We start from the raw sequence: 20,731 nt of genomic DNA, 5'->3' as shown, positions 1-20,731 counted from the left end.
ATTTACTTTTGAGACTGATACACGTAATTACTTCCATGGTACTAAAGATTCTGAAACACTGAATTGCTATTTAGCACCCAATGCAATATGTATTTGTCTAAAAGAAAATCCTTTCCGTTGCAGTGAGGTACACTTGCAGAAGTATATATAGGATTCTGGTTTCAAGGAGGTCTATGCCTGGGTGTTTTGCAATCCATGCTGCATGAATGACGTTAATTCACAAAATGGATTGATTGCACTTAATTCCACTTACTCATAACTTCTCTACAAAAAAAAAAAAAAGGGTTCCTTGCCTGCTCCTTACTTTTGAAGCCAGAAACAGTGTGCTTTGCTTAGGTATAATGTGGGATAATTCCAGTGGTGGGATTCAGCCACTTAGCACCACTTCAGCAGAACCGGTAGCTAATTTTTTGTTGCCCAGGCCCAGAACGGACTTCTGGAAGCGACATCCACACAGAGAACCAGTTGTTCACATATCTGAATCCCACCACTGGATAGTTCACTTAGAAATGTATCGTATTTGGAACCTCCTTGGCTGCATTTAGCCTTGGCCATTCAAGTATGTGCTGATTAAATAAAAATTAGTTTGTCAGTAAACAGTGATTTTATTTAGGCTTTGTTAATTTCACTTCCTTTCAAATGCAGTTTAACGGTTTGATTCTGAAAGAGCAGAATGGCAGTGGAACTAGGATCTGTGTGGGTTTGTGTATGTGTATATGAGTCAGTTTTGCCGAGCAGCATTACAGGGAGATTGTTCCTCAACCAGTGAATTTTGCTTATTAAATGCTTTGCAAATTTGAACCAAAGGATTTGCATTGTGTCACAATAAACCAGATTGCTCCAACGTGGAGAAGTTAGATTAACCCAATTAAAACTTCTTTCAAGTCACACATGTAAAGTTGGGGCAACTATTCTAGTCACAATAAGCAAGAGGAAGCAGGAAGCTGTAAGAAAATTAGCAGGTGGGGTGAAGGATAAGTATAGTGACAAAACATCTGAACATATGAAGCTCTCTGTAGAATTGAGCAGAAAATCAGCAAGATAGATTTGGAAGGAGAAAGAAAGAATCGCTTTATTTCAGAAAAGGAAATAAATGAAAGGTGCTGGAAAATGTCTCCGATTTTCTTCAGGCTGCTTTCTTCTGAAAATCTACGTTGGGGGAAAAAAAGCTTGGGAGCAATACTCTCTTAAGGTTTACATATTTGAAGAGATTTGTGGAAAAGATATAGGAGAGATATAGGGTGATATATTGTTTCAGAGGCCTGAGAGAACGAAAATCCTTAGAGTTTGTTTTTGAAGATAGAAAGTGAAGGGAAACAAAGGCTGCCTATCTTTACTATTGCTTTGGTAGGAACAAACCTTAAGGCAAGATGATTCAAAGTAAACCTCATGCCCTGAGCATAGGAATGGTAACTTGAAGTATCTCTATACTTATACTAAAGTCGTGCTGTGGTTGGGATCTGATTTGAAAGAGAGACTTTGTAATGCATGGGAGCATAAACACAATATTTGTGTACCTGCCTGGGTTTCATCACAATAGATGCAACATTTTCCAGGATTGTTTGATTCCTGAGGGCTTCTGTGTGGCTGTTTTATTGAGGTGCGAAGAGATGTTGTATTCACCCTCATTCCAAAAAAAACACTTCTGAGCAGAATCCAAAGCATTGTAGAGCCCTAATCTATATTTTTACCTATCTATATGTATCTATAGTTCAGGTTTCAGGGTTCCCATTCTTTGCATAGCAACCTATTCTTCTCTGTATTTTAAGTGGGCTGTAAGTCAGTAATAACAAACAGAAGTTTCTGTGCTGTGGCTAATGCTAAATCCTTAGGATTAAGTGGAGAGGTTAAAAGCATCACACTTAAAGGCTGCCTCCAAAACAGGCTTCTCACTCACTAGTATGACTAATGCAGTCTGCAAAAAACAAAAAAAACAAAACAAAAAAACCCCTAATAATGTTTGTGGTTTGCGTAGATTGGATCATTTCACCCCAGTCTGACTTTCCTTTTCAATTTCTTTCTTTAAAACTGTGTACAAAACCCATTTGGCTGGCAAGATTCTAGTATCTAATTTCTGCTGTCTCAGATGACCTTGGTCCATTAATCTTAGGCCACTTTTGAAGTTGAAGAATGAAGTGAAATGAAGACTATAAGGAGATGGTTGGTTGTTGGGGGCTTTTAGACACTGCGATGATTTGTCGTCCTTCCCAGGTAAACAAGATGGGAAACACAACTAGATGAACTAATTCTACCCTATTGTAAGGCTATGTTAAATTTTGCAAATCTGAAGTTATTATCTTCCCATCGTCACTTTTAACTGTTTGATCCATTAAGTGGCTTCTTCCTATTTTTCTTTCTCTGACCGCTAAGCCATTAGGGGCTCCTCCCTGTCTTGTCTGATTGTTTCCTAGGCAGTGTCTCATCCCCAGTTTCCCAAGTTCATCCACACTTTCCATTATATAGAATCTTCCATTAAGAAGATGGACTAGAAACTTTACTTGTTTAAGATGTACTTATTTTTTCCAGATCTGCTAGGCTAGGATTAACTCAAAAGGCATCTTTTCGCCTAAAGAATCTCCTGCTAAGTGCCCCCCCCGCCATCTTCTCTAAAGCTCACTGCTTCTTTGTGCAGGGAGAGTCTGTCTCTAGATTCAGAAAAATATGGAAAGTGGCTTCCACAAAATGGTCAAAATGATGCAAGCAACATTGAACCACAGGCTCCGCTCTTTGGGGTATGCATGGGATGATGTAATAAGAGCAGAAAAGGTGCAGAGCTTTCAGCATGATAAAGGCTGCCTTCCTGTGTTCCTCAGTGGCAGGCCTCCCTGCTTCTATATAGTGGAGAAGAACAGCTGCGGTCCTTAACTTTCCTAGATAAAATGGACCTCTGCATCTATATAGGTGATCCTGTGTAGAATGTTCCTCCAGGTAAAGGAAGTGTTGGAAAGCATGTTTTGTGGAGTGTCAAGTGCCTTTTTGAACAAAAGTGCCCTGCTCCTCTGCCTTAATAACTCACAAATGAGTCACCATCTCAATACTGCTGAGGTCAAATCCATCCCCATGTCACACAGTCTTATAGGACAGGAACTCAGCAGATCAACAAGTTCAGATGAGGACACTGACATTACCAGTTTAGGAAATCTTTCATCATTTAGCCTTTTTAAAAGATACTTTTTGTGGTGTGTCCCAGCTCTTTTGTATGTTTCACATATTTAGTTTACAGGTTTGGCTGTTCTTCTGCATGATAGACCATCTGATTTTTAATTTCTTAATTTAATCTATACTAATCTTAATTTAATTTCTTAAACCACCATCCCCCCATTTTGTTTAAGGTGTCTTAGCTAAATATGTTTCAATGAGCATGCCATTGGTTGGCAAGGAAATAAAAGAATAAAAAGAAACCTAAAATATCCATATATTAGTATACTGAAATTTTTTTAAAAAAACCCATAATGCAAAAATATAGCATTTTCCAAGTAGGAAAAAAAACACTAAGCTTTTTTCTCCCTAGTCTCACTTATTTTGCATTTTTAATTCCTCCCTTTGAAACCTCTGTGCAATTGCTGCTTAGCATCAAATAGAGGGGAGGCTTCTTCTGGTGACTAAAAGCATAATTTGGCATCGCAAGGCAATTCTCTTCCCTTTAAAATAAATGAAGGACCTCACTTGGTTATTATTATCAAAACATTTTCATTCTGAATTAAGTAATCAGAGGCTCCTAATGAATAGTTACAACTGACCAAAACAGAAGTGTTGTTCTCCTCCGTAATGTAAATTTCTAAAACACTGTCAGAATCCATTTATATCACATTCATAAATGTATGTTTAAAACATTATCCCCCCCATGGATTCTGCCATCTCCCGAGGAAGGAGGAGCGCATGTGGATTCAGCCTGCCTTAGGTTATTTCAAAGACCAAGGGAAACCTTTTGAACTGGGGGAACAAAAGGGAGGGTTAGAGAAGAAGGCATCTGGCCTGTGTCTCCATTTGAATCTGTAGAGGAAGAAGGCAATAACCATAAAGATTCGAAGTTTCCTTTTTCCCACGAAAGGGATGACACGAAGTAAAATGATGGGGGGCTGACCAAATGGGGTTGAGGGAAGGGGGGGAATCTTGAATCGGGAACTCTTTATAAAGTTTCAGTTTGTAAAACAATACCAAATCCTGTCTTGTATTTCCACAACCAAGCATGTCCTAGTAAAAATTCCTTTTGGACTAGAACTGACTCCAAGAGTTTTTGTTTTCCTAAGACGTGGATTGGGGTGGGTCCTGACAAATTATCCATTTTGGCATACATATCCCTTCTCAATAAATAGAAGGATAGATAGATGAATAATGCAGATGGGAGGAGAGACCTGTAATTTGCATTACACCTCTGAGAGAATCCATTTTTAATCTAGTCCTATTTAAGGCCTGGACACCCCTCCCATTGCACAGCAATGTAATATTTACACACAGATTATAAGCAGAGAGAATGAAGGACTTCCAAAAATTAACAAGAGACAGCTGGTATATAGGAGGAAGGCTGTGGGTGGCCAAAAAATAAAAAAGCATACTGGTGATGTAATGCATAGACAATGTTAGTCCTTCTCTTAATAGTGACAATTTTTCTCTTAAAATACTTTTTGTCATTTTTTTTACCAAAACTATAATCTTCCATGTATCCCCTTTTACCTTGACATATTAGGGATGGTGTTAAATTTGTGCAAGATATGAAAAATATTGCACTATCTATATTGATAAATAGACCTCAGGTTATTTCATAACTGAATGCAATGCACTAGTCATGTGTATGGCCTACTTTCTAAATTTGTAAATGAATAGGCTATAAAAGAAGGGGATATCAAATCCCGAAGGACCAAGGCTATATTAAAAAGTCTCGGTGGCCACCATCTCCTTAATACATAATTTAGGCAGGGAATGGCATTTCAATTATTTTGAGAGTGAATGTTAAGAGCAGAGAAAAAGAAAACAGAGGCTCTTAATTGCATTCTGGCTGCCATCTTTGCCTCCAGCTTTTATTCCAATTTAATACCAGTTGCTTGACCACTGTTCGTCCACCTCCACGATCCGGAATTATATTATACTGCAACGAGTCATCAGTCTGGTGATCTACTGGTGAAGAATAATGATGGTATAGCGCTGTATATTGTCTCAAGTGTAGAAAAGCGCTAATGGAATATTAATGGTATTTACAAGAGCCCTGGTGATGCAGTGGTTAGAATGCAGTACAGCAGTTAATTTTGCTGACTGTTGACTGCCAGCAGTTTGGCAATTCAAGTCTCACCGGCTTCTCACCAGCTCTAGATTGACTAAGCCTTCCATCCTTCTGAGGTTGGTAAAATGAGGACCCAGATTGTTTTTTTCTGGGGGGGGGCAATATGCTGACACTGTAAACTGCTTAAAGAGGGCTGTAAAGCACTGTGAAATGGTATATAAGTCTAAGTGCTAGTGCTATTGCAATCCCTAAAGTCTTAAAGGGATCAGCTGCTCAAATTGCCAAAAAAAAAAAAACAGGGAAGAAATGTTCACTTCTCTTTTTTCTCAGCAGAGTCCCCCAGCTTCTTTGGGCCAATATTTTGAAAGTTTAGCTATGACCAAGGCTAACATTTGAAAGGATTATAAATGCCTTCTTAATCTTGGGCATTATAATCAAAATATCCATAGAACAATTCAGTGGGATAACTTTCCAATAACTGCATTCATCAAAGGTGTAAGCTGTGGGGCAGCCAATTTGCAGCCATGATTATTGCTGGACTTTCTTCTTGCATCTTATGCGGTCCACAGTTAACTCATGTGCGAACCTTTTAGTCACTTGCTATCCATCCTTATTATGTTCTACTACAATCATCACTATAATCTACTGGTTACTCTTAGGCGTATAATAAAAATGCTGACATCCTTTTTATGCAGAAATACACCTATGCAACATAAGGGTAAGGTTGGATGAATCGTTTAAGCTTTAGTTGGCTTTGTTTCTGACTTTTCTGTCCCATTTCCTGCTTTTTGAAAACTCTAGTGATTTTTATAGGTAAATTTGGAACAACAGAAACATTTCTGCTTCCAATTTTCCCTAATACAGTTGCACTTTTGTGCATATCCTTCCAGATATATGGAGCTTGATTACACATGTTGGCGGTAAAGCTGCACTGAAGTTTGGAAAGGTGTCAATATGAATCATAAAAGTATTTTGATTCAGGTACAGATTCAGAACATCAAATTAAATCATTTGCCTCTTTAGGAGAACAGCCAAATCCTTTGTCTCCAAAGATTCAAATGTTACAGCCTTGAAAATTTCCTATGTCCTAATGATGTAGCGTGGCAAAGAAATACAAAGGTCTTTCCATCTCATTCTGGTAGTACAGCTAATCCTCAATTTACAGTCATTCAAATGAACTGTTTTCAATTTTTTTCAAATTCAAATTTTTCAAATGAACAATTTACAGTGACCATTCAAATGAACTGAAACAAATGACTTTCCATTGGTCCTCACACAAACATTACCCACAGTCACATGATCAAAATTTGGGTGCTTGGCAACAATGTTGGCATCCCTGGGTCATGCGATTTCTATTTGCAACAAGCAAAGTCAAGGGGGGAAGGGCAAGCAAGATTCACTTAACAACTACCTGACTCACTTAAAAACTACCGTAATTCACTTAACAGGCATGACTAAAAAAAAGTTGTTTAATTTTGGGCATGAGTCACTTAACCAACCACCTTGCTGAACGATAGAAATTCTGGTCTCGGTTATGGTTGTCGAGGACTACCTGTGCTGTCTTGTTTTTCCCTTCATTTTGAGGAACGAGTGCTGTGAAATTTATTCTGAGTGAAATGAAGTTTCTTCTGGGTGGAACCCCAATACAATTCTGCCAATGACAGCTGCCAGCCCTCTGTCATAGTTAATTTTCTCTTATCCTAATGAATAATTCTAAGAATTACTCTCAGCGCTGAGAACCGCTTTCAGAGGCTGATACAGAGGAATGGTGAAAAGGTTTATCTAACCCTTTGTTCTGCTATCAGAGCCCTTTCTCTGACCTTGGAATGAAAAATTTATTCTTGTTCCAAGGATTCTACATCTGCAGCCTGAAAAGCCCTTAATATACTTTATATGGCTGAAGAATATTATTCAACATAATTTGAGCAACCAGCAGGCAGTATATGGCAATGGCCCATTTTGGAAATGAGATGCCAGCTAATTTTGTTTAATTTATATGTGCTAAATTTAACTAGATTTTCTTTCATCCAAGGAGACCAAACTAAAAGATTAAAGGGAGAACTTGTTACTAAGTTTCTCTATATCATTTCTCCATCTTCAATTTATTATATTTGTTTATAATGCAAGTGACAGTTTTTCAGTTTTCCTTTGTTATATAAATACATTGACCAGTTTTATATATATATATGTGTGTGTGTGAGAGAGAGAGAGAGAGAGATAAATATTTAAAGAAAATGGATGTGCTTACGTTTAAAATATCTATACAGAAGTGGAACTTTAAGCGGTGATAACATTAACCTCTATGTAGGTATTATGGCTGAGAAGTTTCTCCAGTTACAAATGAGGACAGAACAATCCTTTCCAGATGGATCTTTTCTAAAGGCGGTTGGACTATGCTTTGCCCAGCACATTGGTGGCAGTGCCCAAGATTGCAGCTCCCAACTCTCTCACACATGAAAAGCATGAATTCTTTCAACCACCAGTAACTTTAAATACAGGTAGTCCTCAATGTACGACCACAACTGAGCCAAAATTTATGTTGTTAAGTGAGAAATTTGTTAAGTACGTTTTGCCCCATTTTACAAGTTTTCTTGCCACATTTGTTGAGTGAATCACTGCACTTCTTAAATTAGTAACACAGTTGCTAAGTGGCTTTCTCATTGACTTTGCTTGTCTGAAGGTTGCAAAAAGGGCATCATATGACTCCAGGACACTGCAACCGTCATAAACGTGAGTCAGTTGTCAAGCATCCAAATGTAAATCACAGGACCCTGGGAATGCTGCACAAGCCATAAGTGTGAAAAATGGCCATAAGTCACTTTTTCCAGTGCCTTTGTAACTTTGAAAGGTTACTAAATGAACTGTTGTAAGTTGAGGACTACCCGTAGAGCAGATAAACATGGGTGTGCAAGCCTAGAAGGAAGTTAGTGGGATTTCCCCCCCCCCCCAAAAAAAAACAGAGTTAGAAAATTTTATTCTCTGATGAAAACCTAAGGAAAGTGTATTTGGGGGCACAAAAGTAAAGCTCATACAGGTAGTCCTCAACTTACAACAATTTGTTTAATGACTGTTTGAAGTTACAGTGGCACTGAAAAAGTCACTTATGACCGTTTTTCACACTTACGACCATTGCAGCATCCCTATGCTCACATGATCAAAATTCAGATGCTTGCCAAGTGACTCCGATTTGTGACAGTTGCAGCGTCTCCCGGTGTCATGTAATCCCATTTGTGACCTTCTGACAAGCAAAGTCAGTGGGGAAGCCAGATTCACTTAATAACCGTGTTACTAACTTAACAACTGCAATGACAACTATGGCAAGAAAGATTGTAAAATGGGGTAAAATTCGCTTAACTGTCTTGCTGAGCAACATAAATTTGGCGCTCAATGACAGTTCTAAGTCAAAGACTACCTATAGTAGGTAAGGCCAGAAGTGTTGGTAGAGCTTAATTGTTTTCAGATTTTTTTCTACTTTTTATGGATTTTCTAACCCTACTCTATATTCCTGAATATTCAGAAAAATGACACATACTGTCCTTTGCTTCTGTACCACACACTGGTCATTCTCCATATCCTTCCAATCAGATAATGATAATTTATTAAACTTATTTCTCTGATTGCCTTTCATAACCAGGAATGGCAAGAGACAAATATACCAGGGTTTCTCTCATGCCATGATGTATATTTTTTTCCATATCCAAAGACAGTATGGTTAACAGATGACAGAAGACAGTATGGTTAATTGATCTGACATAAAGCCCATTTCTAGAGCATACCTCTCCCTTGGGTTTAAGAAAATAAAGGGGACAGCACTCCCACATGATAAAAATGAAGGAAAGGGCCACTTTCATCCTCTAGACCAGGACTCCCCAAACACTAGGCCATAGACCGGTACCAATTCATGTCCTGTTAGGAACCGGGCTGCACAGTCGGAGGTGAGCAGCAGCAAGTGAGCAAAACAGAATCCCATCCTGTAAAAAAATGTCTTCCACAAAACTGGTCCCTACTGTCAAAAATGTTGGGGACCACTGCTCTAAATAACCTGGCAGAACAGCCCAAAGGACGTTGTTCTTCCAGAGTTTTCCTAGATGCCTTATTAGCAATATACTATCACAATTCTCATCATTTCCCATGGATAGGGAACTATAGCAATAGCACTTAAAACTTATATGCCACTTCACAGTGTTTTACAGCCCTCTCCAAGTGGTTTAAAGAGTCAGCATATCTGGGTCCTTATTTTACTGACCTTGGAAGGATGGAAAGCTGAGTCCACCTTGAGCCGGTGAGAATCGAACCGCCAAACTGCAGGCAGCCAGCAGGCAGCAGAAGTAGCCTGTAGTGCTACAGTCTAACCACTGTGCCACCACAGCTAAATAGTCTTCCAAATCAGAATATAATATATAAACTCATAGGGATCAGTCAGTCATTCTCTCTCTCTCTCAAACCAGTCTATTTTTCAGGATTGTTGCCATGATGTATCAGGAAGAGGAGGAAGCGGATGGAGAATATATCACCCTGGGCTCCTGACTGAACACATCTAACAAGCAAACAAATACTTTTTCTTCTCATTGTAACTTTTTTCAGTGTGAACACATCATTTGACAATCACATAAAAGCATAACTGGCCTCAGAATTACAGTAAATTTCAGATAATGTATAAAAGCAGGCCTGTTAATCAGTGATACTATTGAATTTGTCAGAGAAGGAATCTTGACAAAGTTGTGTCCTGTTCATCTCTCAGTGTGGTACAGTCTGTATTGGCTGAGAGATAAGGCTCAAGGAAATGAGATTTTAGAGTGCAATCTTCCTTTCACTGGGAATTAAGCCATCGTATTCAGTACAAGAAAAGCCACAATGATTGTGCCACTTAGTAAAGATGGCTGCTGCTAAAATTGCATTGCCTGATGTTGTGCTGGAAGTGGCCTAGTTGAAGAGTGTTTTTAAGCCATTATTCTTGATGCAAGTCTTCCTAGAGAAGTACAATGAGATGATAATGAGAGATATAAGATCATGCTTGGATCCTTTCAATAAATAAATATTAGTTGCCTGCAATTATCTTCAGCAGTTGAGTTTGAGAAGCTCTTATATTCTAGGCTCGGGTGGGCAAATATGCCTATCAACCTATTTTCATATGATCTTAAATGTAATCTGAAAAGCTCTTTGTTAGTTATTTATTCAGGTTTTTGTTAATACCAGTAGATATGCTTCTTGACAGCCCATTGCTCCAAAAAGAGAGAAAAGAGTGTCAGAAATAGTGTGAGAGAAAACAAAGTGTACCTGCAAGGAAAAAAATGGAAGTGTCGGAGAAAGAATATGAATTTACAGTTTTCTTCAACTCTGGCTTAAGCCAATGCTTGTTGCAGCCCCCTTCATCCCTAGAAGAGCATTTCTCAACCTTAACAACATTAAGATGTGTAGACGTAAACTTCCAGAATTCCCGAGGCAGCATTCTGAGATTTGAAGACCATATATCTTAAAGTTGGTGCCCATACCTTTGTTGAGATTTTGTGATGGAGCATATAGAAGAAGAAAAAAGACTTTCTGTTCTATGTAACAAATGTTAAATTATTGTGCTTTCTCTGTTTGCTTCACTTTTTCACACTAGGGCAAGAGGAGATGTATATTAAACCATAGCTTAGCATTACATGGTTTAAACTTGGCCTTTTGTGTTCCTTGCTCTCTTCCTCCTATAGGCAACATCTGCTTTGAGTTTAAATGTAGACATAAATAGGCATGTCATGGAAATCCTCACTACGTTGAGTGAAAGTGTTGTGAATTACATTCAACACATTTAGAAGGTATTATGTGTGACAGCTGTCCTATATCATTGAATATAAGGATTTAGATTTACTAAATATAAAAATACAATCTGAAATCAATTTCCTCGGTATTTTTCATTTATTCTTAGATGTTCAGTGTTTATTTACAATAACTTCCATGCTACCTTAGCTGGACTGATTCTAAGTGATTCGTAAAAAACAGAAATTCTGCAAATATACAACAATCCATCACCATAAACAAATTTTCAACAATACCATCTCTTACTCTCATAAAGATGCTCAGAAGTATCTTGGGAACAGCCAGGTCTTTATAAGCTTCCTAAATGTCACTGGAGAGGCAAAGGGGGATACCAAATTGGAAGTTCACATAGTACTAGTGTTCTACTGTAGGGCAGCAACAAATTTAACTTGCTAATAAATATGCAGCCTCTTTTTGCACCATTAAATTTTCTGGATGGTCTATTCAAGGCCAGGTAGAATGAGTTGCAATAATCTAGTAATCTCACCAGCACTCCTGTTCCAGGAAAAACTGTAACTAATGTATTAGCTAAAGCTGGGCAAAGGCCTTCCTGTCCATGCCCTCCATTGGGGTAATTTTGGAGTGCCAGACATTTACTCTTCTAGCAAGGTCTGTGACTCCAAAATTGCCCCAATGGAAGGTCAACCTCAACTAGACCAAAACTTGAAACTATTTTGCAATTGGCCAGCATCTGGATGAACTCTAAATGCTTGCTAAGTTGTCAAAGTGGCCTGTTGTTGATCCTTTAAGTCCAGCCTTAACTAATGGGGGCTGGCTTACTCTAAAATGTCACTCTGGGTGGGAACCTGTGGATGCAATACGGCCAGAGGTATGTTGGTGCCTTGCCATCTTTACTTCCAAGGTGCTCGTCATATTTGCTTTTTTGTTTACCCCACACTGACAAAATTTCTCCTGTTATTCAGTCCCCAGAAATCTTCAATATATTATGGAGGACTGATGAACAGGAAGAAACCACTCAACACCAATTGTATCAATGTTCAATACTCCAGAGGTTGACTAGGTACCTGATAAAACTGCTAGTTAGCCTTTCAAGGTTGTCCAGACAAGAAGCATAGCTGCAACAGATTATTAGCTCTTTCTTTAAGGTTGCATTAACAGGATTTTGCAAGTCTGAAATGATTCCTCTCTTCCTTCAGTTTTCAGTTTCCTGAAAATTAGGGATGGTCCCTTCTGAGATGCTCTTCCTTTGGACTCAAATTTCATTTATAAGACCATTTTCTAGGCTATGGCTCTTCCTCCCATGTCCCAAGATCATTCCCACATACCATTACGCTGCACTAGAAATCATTGGGAAACTCTCCACATGCTTGCTTAATTGCTTGCTTGTTTCTTTATTTGTATCCCACTTTTACTATTTTTTTACAAATAACTCAAGGCAACACATGTATCCAACACACCTTCCTCCTCCTATTTTCCCCTAAATAACAATCCTATGAGGTAAGTTGGACTGAGAGAATGACCGGCCCAAGGTCACCCATCTAGCTTTCATTGCTAAGGCAGGACTAGAACTCATAGTCTCCTTCTTTCTAGCCTGGAGTGTTAAGCACTAGACCAAGCTGGCTCCTTCAAAAGTTCATTGGATTCTTCTGTCAGCCCTTCAAAATAGACCAAGGACTATTGGGACTTTACTGTTGACAGAACTTTGAAGCCTAACAAAATTTCCCTCTGTCCTTTCTTATACCCTACAGAATCAAGATAGTATTACTTTAAGTCTCTATCTTGGTACTTTCCTAGTTGCTATGTTTACAGCCTCTGAATTAAAAGGTCTTGCACTTCTCCAAAGTTATCTTTGCTTCCCTCTATATCAGGGGTGTCAAACTGCCAGCTCATGGGCCGGATGCATCATAGCAAAACTGTGTTCACCCCATTGCCAGCAATGGCAAAAAGCGTCACGTGATATTGGGAATTTGACACCCCTGCTCTATATCATCAGATGCTGTGGTAGACAATCCTATTTGATTCCTCCTCCCTGATGGACAACTCCATGACAAAGTGCTGATGGAAATGTCCCCCAAAACAAATTATATCTCATCTGTTTCAGTGTGAACATCAGATCTAATGTGTTGTCCCATCTTTGCATTGGGCCCATTAGGACTGGAACAGGCCCATGAGAGTCATGGTAGCTATGAATTCTTCAGTTGCCTCTGATCCCAACCTCAGCAATGGCAGATTGAATTTGCCCAGAATCAACAGCCTTTTGTGATTTGTGTTTGTTTGCCAATGATTTACTTATTCAATGTGGTAATTTAAATTACATATTGTAATTGTAGGGTCTCTTATTATAGGGTTACTTTTTATTGTTTTAAAGGAATGGTAGAGAAGAAATATCACAAATATACTTTGTGGTAAACTGGAATAGATGAAAAGTAGCACAATGTTTTGAAGGTGAAATGTTTTGGACCCAAAATATGCCATTACAAATTCATTCTTGATCCCAAAAAGTCCCATTAAAATCTCACTCCAAATAATGCAATTTTGAAATTGTTCGCCCTTGACTGGAAAGCACTTCATCTTTGAAACAAGTCTCATAATTATAGAAGTGAAGTGAAGTGAAATGAAATTAAAGTTCATTGGAAATAGGTCATTCAGATTATCTGATAAAATGAGAATGTTCTCACTTTATCAGATAATCTGAATGGCCTATTTCCAATAAACCAGAGCAGTTCATTCCAATGTGGAATGTTTCCATTCTGAGTTCAAGGTAAGATGTTTCCAGATCATAACGTCTCAACCTCAAAATGTTTTGCACAACTCTAGTGAACTGTGTATTTTATCTTTCTTCGATTGCATTAAAAGTGAAAAATGGATGTGATGTAACCATGTTTTGTCTTCAGATTTGGTTTGGTTTCCCCAAATATTATCATTTTTGTTTCCATGGTTCACTTTGAAGTTGTCTAGATAACAATCTCATTTAAATTAAAATAAAGCTCATTGGATGTAATGGTTTGAAAAAAGAGGGGTAATTAGATTGCATTACCCCCCGGTTATAATACATCTGATATATTTATTGCTGCAAGTTTTCAATTAATCCAGATGGTGCATTTAAGCATTACAGACTCAATTGCTCTTTAGATCAGGCAATGTAACAATTTTCCTAATATACTTATAAGATATGAATGCCTTAATATTTCAGCACTACATAGAAATCAATCTGCTGGACTAGATTTCTGCTTTTTTGCCATAGGCTATATTGTGGGCAGATTCAAGATAGAACTGGTAGAATACTTCTTACTGTAGATGTATTTTATCTGGAGCAGAAACCCCGTTAGGGATAGGAGTACTAAATGGGGGAAATTGTCCCTTGTATAGAAGTATATTCAGAAGTAATGTGTATTTTATGTGTTGAATATTGGGATTCATAGGCAGATCCTTCTGCATTAACAATGTTGTGCATTAAATGAAATGAATATGAAAAGATGTTCTCCAATGGAAAAACAAATCAAATGTGAAGGATTTCTTAGGCTAAAAAATAATTGTATAATAATAGCAGGAAAGAAGCCCAGAGATGACATTCATCATTCATGAATGAACCCTGGTGCCTCAGTAGTTAAAATGCAGTATTGCAGGCAAACTCTGCCCACAGCCTCGAGTTCGATTCTAGTAGGATTCAAGGTTGACACAGCCTTCCCTCCTTCTGAGGACCCAGATTGTTGGGGGAAATTTCCTGCTTTTGTAAACCACTTAGAGTGGGTTGTAAAGTACTATGAAGCGGTATATAAGTGCTATTGTTATTGCTATTCATCATTCATCATTCAGGTATCTTCCCTGCCGCCTTGAAGGAGGCGGTAGTGAGACCCCTCCTCAAGAAGCCTGCCCTGGACCCGGCTGTTTTAAATAACTACCGTCCGGTCTCCAACCTCCGCTTTTTGGCAAAGGTTGTTGAGAGTGTGGTGGTGCATCAGCTTCCTCTGTTCCTGGAGGAAACTGATTATCTTGACCTGTACCAATCGGGTTTCAGGCCCGGGTAAAGCACGGAGACGGCATTGGTCGCACTGGTGAATGATCTCTGGCGGGCTCGGGACAGGTGATGTTCCTCTGTCCTAGTCCTTTTAGATCTCTCAGCAGCTTTCAATACCATCGACCATGGTATCCTACTGCGGCGTCTCAGGGGGTTGGGAGTGGGAGGCACTGTTTTGTGGTGGTTCTCCTCCTACCTCCTGGGCCGCTCACAGTTGGTGTTGACGGGAGGGCAGAGGTCCGCCCCAAGATCTCTTGTTTGTGGAGTCCCTCAGGGGTCGGTCCTCTCTCCCCTCCTGTTCAACATCTACATGAAACCGCTGGACGAGCTCATTCGTGGTTTCGGGGTGGGGTATCATCAGTACGCTGATGATACCCAACTTTTTCTTTCCACCCCAAACCAACCCAGTGATGCACTCGACGTGATGTCCCGTTGCCTGGAGGCGGTCCGGGTTTGGATGGGGAGAAACAGGCTTCGTCTCAATCCTGCCAAGACTGAGTGGCTGTGCATACCGGCATCTCAGGTTAACCAGGTTGTTCCATCACTACAGTAATGATGGGGGGGTGAGGTGTTACCCCCCGTTGATAGGGCTCGCAACTTGGGCGTCCTCTTGGATTCACGGCTCAATTTTGAAGACCATATAGGAGCCGTGACCAGGGGGGGCTTTTGCCCAGCTTCGTCTGGTGCACCAGTTGCGGCCCTATCTGGACCGAGATGCCCTACGCACAGTCACCCATGTGCTCGTGACCTCCCGGCTAGACTACTGCAACGCTGTCTACATGGGGCTGCCCTTGAGGACCACGTGGAGGCTTCAACTGGTGCAGAATGCAGCTGCGCGAGATGTTATGGGAGTTTCCCGATACTCCCGTGTAACATCTCTTCTCCGTGAGCTGCATTGGCTTCCGGTTGCCCTCCGGGTGAGATTCAAGGTGCTGGTAATGACCTATAAAGCTCTAAATGGCTTGGGTCCGGATTATCTAAGGGAACACCTGTTGCCGGCATCAACTTCCCATCGTCCTGTGCGCTCCCACAGGGAGGGCCTTCTCAGGGTGCCAGTGGTTAAGGAGTGCCGGCAGGTGATCCCCAGGGGGAGGGCATTCTCTGTGGGTGCGCCTGCCCTTTGGAATGATTTACCGGTGGAACTTCGGACCGCCCCCGATCTGCGTTCATTTCTCCAGGACCTGAAAACCTGGTTTTTTGATCTATCAGGCCTGGACTGAAGGGGTTTTAGCTTTTAATATTGTTTTAATTGTTGGGCTTAAGTAATTTAATCTAATTTAATTTTATACTATTTTTATATTGTATTTTATGCTGCCCTGTAAACCACCCTGAGTCCTTCGGGAATAGGGCAGTATAAAAATTTAATTAAATAAATAAATAAAATAAATTAAATGACATTCATCTTAAGGGTGTGGTGTTAAAACCAAAATTTTGTTCATTTAACTATAATTTCTTACTGTCTCCGCAGGAGATGCCAAGCTTCGTTTTGGCAACAGCCATACCTCAGTCACCTTGGGCAGCCTCCTGGATGACCAACATTGGCACTCAGTTCTCATTGAACGATTCAATAAGCAAGTAAATTTCACAGTGGACAAGTACATGCAACATTTCCGGACTAAGGGAGATTCTGATGACTTGAATATTGATTATGAGGTGTGTTTGGCATTTTATGATAACAAAAGCATTCATTGAGGCTGCAGAGAACTGGACATAATGGCCGAATTGGCTTTATGAGCAATAGAAATATTTCTATTGTCCTCAATACCGTTCTTACAAAATTCACGAATTATTATTATTTTTATTACCATTTTAAAAGAGGGAGAAAAATCACAATTTACATACAGAAACCATGAAGAGAAGCCATAACATAGATTAAAGCAAACTTTGAGATTTATACTAGGAGTGGAAAAACTTTTTATGGCTACAGGTTACTGAAAACAGAAAAAAAGTCGGGGAGCAAAGACCAGAATACAAAGTGGGAAGACCATGTAACATGTACGGATTGAGCTGAGTTTTTATTATTACATTATTAGTATGGTTTGTTGCACAGTCAACTGGATGTTTAGATTAGATTCATCATCTTTATCTACCTGTTGATTCCTTCCCACGGACCTGGGTGAAGCAGATGATGTTTGATGGTATTAAAGGTATTGTCACAGGATGTAAGTTCTTCCAAGTAAAGCTGCTTTTTGCAATGGACAGTGATTTTGTCAATGCCACTGGTGTTCTTTGTGATGCTCCAGATGTTTTGGGATTGTATCCAAGGCACTTATTATTATGAGACTTTATTTTTTTGTTTTCAATCTCATATATTTGGAACAAGTGTTTTCAACTTTTGTATATTTTTCTTTCAATTTTCTAATGTTCAGTTTCTTTTTAAAAAAAAAAGATTTAGCAGCTATATTGAACCAACTTTAGGTCTTTATATACGGTTATAACTTTATTCAGTTTCTATGCCACAAAATCCCTTTTTACTCATAGTGGCATATTTTGTATGTTTCCCACTTAAAATAGCAAGAATCCATCAGTTTTCAACACTAACATCACCAAAGCTCATTGCATAAAATATTTATTGGGCCACTGGAAGAGATACATGGAACCCTGAAGATATAGATTGTCCTATTTTGCCTAAAGCAAGGTTGAGAATTAATAAACATGCAAAGGTTTTAGTGCTACAACTCCCTGCATCAAGTTGGCTGAGGTTTTTGGAACGTATAGTTTAGCTTCAAATGAGAGGTCTCAGATTCCCTAAAAATTACAGTTATTATTGTAATCACTCTATTAAATAAACAACAAGTAGCATGTTATAAATAGCTATGTTGTAACTGTTATATTTCAGTATAAGTGAAAAGCATAGTGCAACCAGAAAAAAGCCATATAAAGTGTTTTTGTTAAATATATGAAGATACAACTCACAAGAATATGAGTAAATATATATGGGGAATTCTGCAAATTGAAGTCCACACATTTAAAGTTTCTGAGGTTGAGAAACGCTCATGTAGATGGTAGAGCTGAGGTACTTTCTGATATTTTTTTATATCATTTATTTATTTGTTTCTCTAACCCAGTCATTTCATGCATTATAGCATGGTCCCAAAAGGGAGACTTGTTTTCCTTAACTTCATCTTTGCCTATTCCACATTTTCTCCAAGCTGACTACTTACTATAATTATATCATTTGTCCCCCTATGTTTCTATGATGATTCTCAGTGATCCAGGTCATGATTGTCTCAAAGGTGCTTTTTCAGAAGGCAACTGGACTTCTTCAGAACTGAAGAAGGTTCTTGGATGAAAAGCAAAACATCTTCAAGGAAAAACAAAGTCCAGTTGCCTTCTGAAAAAGCACCTTTAGTCCTCCGATGTTCCTTGCCTCCTATGTGATTATGGGAATAGCATGCTTGCTTTTAGCTTTGAATGCCATGGATGGAAATTTCCAAGGGAAGATATTTCGGTTGCAGAAATTTAGAGATCTAAAATAACTTCTTAAAACTCTAGTTGTCCAAGTGTGGAGTGTGTAGAAAAAAGAGTAATTCAAGTTTTTAAAAATGAGATGAAAAATTTCTCTGGCATAGACATTCCATGTATACCTACTTGAATGTCCTGGAACTTAGACCCCAATTTAAATTGGATCTCATTGTTAGGCTTAGAAGGCCACCCTTCTCTATTGATGCTTAAGAAGTCTCACATGGATATTTTAATTAGTTTGGAGGAAGATATTTATACCACAGAAATAATAGGTTTCTCTTCACTGAAGCAAAGAGGTAAATGTAATTTGCCTCCACAAAACAAAGTTGCTTTGCTTTGAACTGTTTGGGGACATCAAGCACTAGCTGTTGATGACCTCAAGGCTGTGCAACTACAGTACATGTTGCAGTAGTCAAGTCTGGTGGTTTTGGAGCCGTATGCAGTGAAGCTGCCCAGCATGGAAGAATTTTGATGTGCTTTAAAAGGGCTCCAGACTCTGACTTTGGCACATACTGCAAGTAGCCCCACATTCCCCATAAAACCTAACTGAAAACATCGTGGCCAACAGTGCATCTCAAAGTCTTCTCCTGCAAGGTGAATTGGGGGGGGGGGGTGTTTAAGAGAAGATGTAAAGCAGAGCAATGCCTTTCAGAGCAAAAGAAATGTGTTGCTGCCTTAAACAGAATGACGGTGATTCTTCATCAAAATGAATCACCCCTTCAGGGATTTCTACAGCCTTTCTCTCATACCTTTAAATTTTCAGAGCAGCATGTGAAATCAATGGGAGAAGAATACTTGGTTATATCTGCTGAGTTACTGACAATGTATTAAACTGAATGAGCTATCAGTCATATAATGCATTTGTGTTAGGACATTAATATTATGATCTAGTCCCAAAGTGATTTGGGATGAAACTGAGTCGAGAGAGTACTGGAAAGAGCAGTTTAGAGATTTTTATGAGGATAATAGTAATATGTCAGAGAATACAACTGAAATGAATGCTGCAAATGTTAGTCTGCAAGAAAAAAAATGATGAAAGGGAAGGCATAAATGCTATGAGAATGTTGAAAAATTGTGAGGCTTCATGGGAAGATGATATCCGCTTCAGAACTGTTAAAATATGGATGCAGTTTGCTTGTAGAAAATGACTGTGTGACTTATTTAATATGTATATGAAGGCAGATATTAGGGAGCAACTGTTCCAGTTGGAAGGAGGGCTTAAGCAGATAATTAGTATGGACTTGTTACGTAAACATAAGAGGACTATGTCTGACCCATCCTGAATGCTTTTGAGCCTTATCTAGGTTTTTTTTTTCACTGGTGAAAGCTGCCAGTCTGGGGAGATTCCTATAGAATAGGCATAGAACAATAAAGTAGCTAGTCTGAAACTCTACATGTATGGGTCTGGTTGTTCATGCCTCACAGCAGCATCTCTATCTAGCAATAAGAAGAATGCTATTATTGTTCTGTTGTACAAAGGAAAGATAGCGTGAATGAGTGCAAAAACCGCAGGGGGTACTTTTAGATTATTGAGTGTACTTAGGCAGATGTTTGGCAGATTTCTGATTGACTAAAAGAGGTGTCTGAATAAAATTTGGGAGAATGCAATTTCATGCCAGACAGGGAAGGGTGGACCACAGAGTTTTTCTCTTCAGTGAAACACTCAGAAATGTATGGGTATGAGAAAGGAAGTTTACCATATGACTTGGAGAAAATAATAAAATTGAAAAGACTTGAAGTATGGGTATTTTTGTGAATATAGAAATGGAAGTTGATTGTGAAATATGTCAAAGGTGTACAAAAGAAGTAAAGAGGGAAAGTTTATAAGATTTGCCATGAAGGTTACATAGATTTTATGATGTAACGAAGAGTGTTGATCTGAATATGAATATAGTAAAGACCCTAGTAGTTGTGTTTGATGGGAAAATGAAGTAAACAGTGCAAACTTTTACACAAAAGGCAAAAAAAAAAACACCACAGCCTAGCATGAACGGTTGTTTGTTTATCTGTGTGAAATGATTACTAAAGATGGAAAGATGGTTGAAGAATTTTGTAAAATAAACCAAGAATGGGAGGAAGATAGTGGGTATCATGCAATCTTTTAGAAGGAATGAAAATGATTGAATATTAAGGTATGTTTCTGCTCACTTAGTTACATGGAAATGAGGCTGAGCATGTCAAAGAAACTCAAACTGAATGCATTGGGAATGGGTAAAATAAGCAAAGATAGGGTCAAGAATGAATAGCTGCTGAATAAATGTGGATTTATA

At 38.9% G+C, this 20,731-nt stretch overlaps 1 protein-coding gene across 1 annotated transcript in view; it reads left to right on the top strand.

The window, feature by feature from the left end:
- The window catches only part of CNTNAP5 (contactin associated protein family member 5), a gene marked incomplete at both ends in the record, with an annotated part of 417,604 nt that overhangs the window by 184,871 nt on the left and 212,002 nt on the right, over positions 1-20,731 (top strand). The window contains one exon of the mRNA XM_083349845.1: positions 16,465-16,649. Coding sequence (XP_083205971.1) covers positions 16,465-16,649 — 185 coding nt within the window. The remainder of the gene's footprint in view (positions 1-16,464; positions 16,650-20,731) is intronic.

Source organism: Vipera ursinii, assembly GCF_947247035.1.
Source record: "Vipera ursinii genome assembly, chromosome: 1".
Lineage (NCBI taxonomy): Eukaryota > Metazoa > Chordata > Lepidosauria > Squamata > Viperidae > Vipera > Vipera ursinii.
The sequence above is the reverse complement of the archived record's forward strand: the minus strand, read 5'-3'. Positions and strand labels throughout refer to the sequence as shown.